This window comes from Procambarus clarkii, chromosome 21, assembly GCF_040958095.1.
Source record: "Procambarus clarkii isolate CNS0578487 chromosome 21, FALCON_Pclarkii_2.0, whole genome shotgun sequence".
NCBI lineage: Eukaryota > Metazoa > Arthropoda > Malacostraca > Decapoda > Cambaridae > Procambarus > Procambarus clarkii.
In genome coordinates, this window is record NC_091170.1 from 40,020,518 (window position 1) to 40,026,517 (window position 6,000).

At 45.0% G+C, this 6,000-nt stretch overlaps 1 protein-coding gene across 1 annotated transcript in view; it reads left to right on the plus strand.

Moving 5' to 3' along the window:
* Positions 1-1,820: 1,820 nt before the first annotated feature.
* Positions 1,821-6,000, plus strand: part of LOC138367300 (antifreeze protein Maxi-like) — an 11,254-nt gene continuing 7,074 nt past the window's right edge. Inside the window, exon 1 of the mRNA XM_069328721.1 lies at positions 1,821-2,068. Within this exon, the coding sequence (XP_069184822.1) occupies positions 1,821-2,068 (248 nt within the window). The remainder of the gene's footprint in view (positions 2,069-6,000) is intronic.

Below are 6,000 nucleotides of genomic sequence, written 5' to 3' on the forward strand. Positions count from 1 at the left end.
AAATGAGGAAGATTGGGCTTGACCACGACTACGCTATATACTCTCCTGAACCCAGACCATTTACCCTGCATAGTTTCGTGAGGCTAGCCCCAATATATATATATATATATATATATAAGCCTATACTTGCATAAACCACAAGTGAAGATAAACAATCAATAAAAGATTGTTTATCTTCACTTGTGGTTTATGCAAGTATAGGCTTATAAGCTGGACACGAGTTCTCTCACATTGACAGTGGCTTGACGAAAATTGCAGACTGACCCCTCACTCATCTGGTGCCTTCGGGAGGTAGAGATGTTTGAGATATATATATCTCGAACTATCTACTTCTTTTGTAAGGTCTGATGGCGTAGTGGGTTAAAGCATACTAGTTATGCCAGCTACTGGAAGGTAGTTGTGCTTTCTGGGTTCGAGTCCCACTGGTGGGTGTTGTCCAAAGATTGTATATATATATATATATATATATATATATATATATATATATATATATATATATATATATATATATATATATATATATGTTGTTGAATATGGCCGAAAGGGTAAGATTAATAATTCTAACAAGAATCTTCTCAATATTTCTTACGTTTCTCATCACTGTCGGGGGTAATTGAAAGATCAACTCTCCAAAATTCATTCTTTATTTCTGGTCTGACGCCTGAACACGTTTCGTAATGCTAATTACATTTTCAAAGACTTAGTTTACACATAAAAATTCATCATACTTATACTCGTTTTGGGTGAGGTGATATGGCACAAAAGTTTTGGGTGAGGTGATATGGCACAAAAGTTTTGGGTGAGGTGATATGGCACAAAAGTTTTGGGTGAGGTGACAAACATAAGACAGAACACGAAACAATGGGAATGAAAACATAAGAATGGAAGTAACTGCAAAAGGCCTATTGGCCCATACCTCCTCTTGCTGTTTCAATGTTGGTTCGGGGTCTTGATGTGGGTAGAATATAGTTGTGCATTAATTGGCTATTAATTGCTGGTGTTGACTTTTTGATGTGCAGTGCCTCGCTGATGTCGAGTCTCCTACTATCGCTGTATTTATCGATGAGTTCTGTGTTGTATGTTAAGATTTCTCTGGATGATGGTCTGGTTGTGAGAAGAGAATATATGTTCCTTGATGCAGCCCTGTTGTTTGTGCATGGTTAATCGCCTAGAAAGAGACGTTGTTGTCTTGCCTATATTCTGAGTTCTTTGGGGCTTATAGTCCCCAAGTGGGCATGTGAAGACATAGACGACGTTGTTTCCTTGAGGGCGTTCTGTTTGGTTCTTCGGGGGTAATCTTTCAATTACCCTCGACAGTGATGAGAAACGCAAGAAATATTGAGAAGATTCGTGTTAGAATTATTAATCTTAGCCTTTCGGTCATTTTCAACAACATATGTTTCTAAGAAAGACTGCTACCAAAATATACGAATAAGATATATATATATATATATATATATATATATATATATATATATATATATATATATATATATAGAAGGGAGTACCACCTCTAGCTGGAAGAAGGGGGGCCCATAGCCTATATATATATATATATATATATATATATATATATATATATATATATATATATATATATATATATATATATATATATATATATATATAATATTCCAAAATTAACAGAATATGACTCACTCCTAAAGTCAATAACTATGAAAGTGTTACACCTCTCCCTGCAAGATGACCAGTGGGACCAAGCAACGTTCCCAGTTAGACTCGGGGTTATAGGTATTCGCAAGGCGACACAGCATTACCAGCATTCTTATCCTCGACCAGTGCTACAGGTGAATTAGTGAATGAAATACTACCAGAATACCTTAGGAACTCCATTGGGATTTATGATCCCAAATTCGCAGACGGAGCCGGTCCAGTGGGACAGTGTTGCCAACTCTCGCCCTCGACCAACTTTTCCAAACGACTACAAACAGGCCAAATGTGATAGCCCCATAGTGGAGAACATTGCCACAGCATTGCTGGAGGCGGCTTTTGGGAAGGACAAATCGCGTCTCCTAGCCATGCAAGCTCCCCATGCCGGGGACTTCCTGTTGGTTGTCCCTAATTCCGCCTTGGGCACCCGCCTGGACCATCGGGGCCTAAGTATTGGTGTTGCCCTGCGCCATTGCCGCCCCTATCTCCACCGAGCACCGGTGTATTTGCGGCCATGCACGGGCAGACCAATACGGCAGCCATGGTCTCATCTGTCGTAAGTCACCGGGAAAGATTGCCAGACATGAAGCAGTCAATTACATCATCAAGAGAAGTTTGGCTACAGCTGGGTGTCCAGCACAAAGAGAACCTCAATTGTGCAGACCTGACAACAGTCACAAACGCCCAGATGGAGTCACCCTGCAGCCATGGAGGGATGATAAACAGGTCGTATGGGATTACATGTGTGCGTCTACATTGGCTGTTGTTTTAGATTTAGCTACTCAGAACGAAGTATCCATGTAGCACGGGCTCTGGTGAGCCCGTAATACATTGGCTGATACCTATTTACCTCGCGGTACAGCTGAGGGAGGCGGGGCGGCCACCTTCAAGGAGACCCAGAAAACTAACAAGTACATGGACCTAGAACGTTGTATCAGGTTCGTGCCGATAGGATCTGAGAAGGAAACCGAAAGGTTCCTAAAGAAGGTGGGTGAGGAACTCATGAGGCAAACTCAAGGGCGGGCAGTTTCCCGTTCCAGTACCTCAGTGTCGCGATCCAGAGAGGAAATGCGTGCTGTATCTTGGGCACGAACCTCACCTCCGAAGAGCTGGATGTGGTCTTCGAACAGTGATTGTTAGTGTGTGTGTGTTTTCTGTAAATTGTAACACAATGTAATAAAATTACAATAATAAAAAAATATGGGTGGTAGAAGAAGAAAATATTTAAGTGTTCAGTGAGAATCTACAAGGTCACAAGTATTCTCTGAATACTCTTTACTGTCTTCTTTGAGGCTATGGATCCCTACCTATTGCACCAGAGGTGGTCACCCTGTATATATATATATATATATATATATATATATATATATATATATATATATATATATATATATATATATATATATATGTCGTACCTAGTAGCCAGAATGCACTTCTCGGCCTACTATGCAAGGCCCAATTTGCTTATTAGGCTGAGTAATTTTCTTTATTTTTCAATAAATTATTTCCAATTAGTTTATTTGAACTGTTACTATTTTATTATATTAAGAACATAAATTATTGACTTAGTTATGTTAGTTTAGGTTAGGTTAAGATACGTTATCTTGAGGTTATCTTAAGTTGATTTCGGGGCTTTTTTAGTGTCCCCGCGGCCCGGTCCTTGACCAGGCCTCCACCCCCAGGAAGCTGCCCGTGACAGCTGACTAACACCCAGGTACCTATTTACTGCTAGGTAACAAGAGCATAGGGTGAAAGAAACTCTGCCCATCGTTTCTTGCTGGCGCCCCGGATTGAACCCGGGACCACAAGATCACAAGTCCAGTGTGCTGTCCGCTCGGCCGACCAGCTCCGGTAGCTCCGGTCCGCCTAACATTAGGATTAGGTAGCGTAGGTTACGATTGCTCATATATCTACGTTAGTCTTAACTCAAATTTAACAAAATTAACTCTTACATTATGAAATGGGTAGCTTTATCATTTCATAAGAAAATAATTTGAAAATATAAATTCAGGAAAACTTGGCTTATTAGGCAAATCGGCTGTTGCATAGTAGGCCGAGTACTGCGTTCTGGCTACTAGGTACAAATATATATATATATATATATATATATATATATATATATATATATATATATATATATATATATATATATATATATATATATATGATATAAAATCTATGTCGACAACAGGCACTCACACACTATGTCTAAAATAGACACAGCCATACAGGATCTGTGCCTACGATAGACACAGCCACACACACAACCAGTGAATTAACTCTGCGTTTTTACAATCCCCCAAAACCCACATCTTCTCCCCTTCTTCACACATTGACTTAAGGAAAAAAACCTCACCTTAAGGAGAAAACCCGCTCAACACCGCCTGTAATAACCACCTCGCGCCACCCTGGAAATTAACTTCAAATTGCCATAGCAACGCCCACCCATAAAATGCTAGAGGTTGGTGGGGAATACTTGACCTTTCCTAATCGTCAGCTTTCTTTATATATTGTTCACTAATTCCCCCTCGGGCGCTGCCACAATGACAAGCTTGGGGAGCCAAGCACTGCACCAGGGCCCGGCCGTAGCTAATAATAATGGTGTGTGTATATCACAGAGGCCGGTGATATAATGAGGGTAATCGAGGCACGGCTGCAGGTCTCCGCCAGCTGGTCTATAATGCTCGTCGTACACTCTGCCCGGGACTGATACTTGTCAAATCATTATCATTAAGCCAATGGCACGGATAATTATTTTTGGGAGGCCATTAACGTTCCAGTCGGTCTTAGACCCGATGGTTGAAGCCGTTTCTTGAGTGTTTACGGCGCTCAATTGTGTGTTTTAATTTATATGTTGGCCGAATAAAATCAACAGCGATATTATCTTAAAGTCTGTTGGAGCGATGAACTCATTTCTTTGTTAAACAATCGGAATATTAACTGCCCCGAACACTCATTTTTTTTTCCTGAAGAACAAAAACGAGAGGATGGACTGCACACAAGGAACTCACGTCACACGTTAGTATTAAGATGAATTAATGCCCTGAGAAAGAAGGAAAAAAGGAAGGGGGGGAAGGTCGTAAGTCGCGGTCAAGATGTTGTTGTTATGTATGAGTCCCGCCGCCCGCCCCACCTCTGATGAACGGCCCCGCACCTGCAATTAATCTGATGCCCTACTCACCAGCCTCTGCCGAGCCTGTCAACTCTAGGAGCTGGTGATCCCCCGCACTCTCCTCTGGGCCGTCGCGGCTCCCTTCGCTGTGTGTTTGAAGGTGTGTAGGATGTAGTACATGCACTCACATGCCACCACACACACACACACACACACACACACACACACACACACACACACACACACACACACACACACACACACACACACTACGCCCCCACACATACGCCTTCCCAGGCATGCCACACCCTCAACACTCTATGCACACGCCCACGCTCCCAGCCATATACACACGACCCCCACCCCCACATACGACCACACCCCCACACACGACCACACCCCCACACACGACCACACCCCCACATACGACCACACCCCCACACACGACCCCCAACCCACACACGACCACACCCCCCACACCCCCACATACGACCACACCCCCACACACGACCACACCCCCACACACGACCACACCCCCACATACGACCACACCCCCACACACGACCACACCCCCACACACGACCACACCCCCACACACGACCACACCCCCACATACGACCACACCCCCACACACGACCACACCCCCACACGCTGACCCCTGAACCACGCCCTCCATGCATCCTCTCTTCTGAACAGGTGTCCCCTCCCGCAGACACAGGTGTCCCCTCCCGCAGACACAGGTGTCCCCTCCCGCAGACACAGGTGTCCCCTCCCGCAGACACAGGTGTCCCCTCACGCAGACACAGGTGTCCCCTCACGCAGACACAGGGGTGTCCCTCACGCAGACACAGGTGTGTCCCTCGCGCAGACACAGGTGTGCCCTCACGCAGACACAGGGTGTCCCCTCACGCAGACACAGGGGTGTCCCTCACGCAGACACAGGGGTGTCCCTCACGCAGACACAGGTGTCCCTCACGCAGACACAGGTGTGTCCCTCACGCAGACACAGGTGTCCCTCACGCAGACACAGGTGTGTCCCCTCACGCAGACACAGGTGTGTCCCCTCACGCAGACACAGGTGTCCCTCACGCAGACACAGGTGTGTCCCCTCACGCAGACACAGGGGTGTCCCTCACGCAGACACAGGTGTCCCTCACGCAGACACAGGTGTCCCTCACGCAGACACAGGTGTGTCCCCTCACGCAGACACAGGTGTC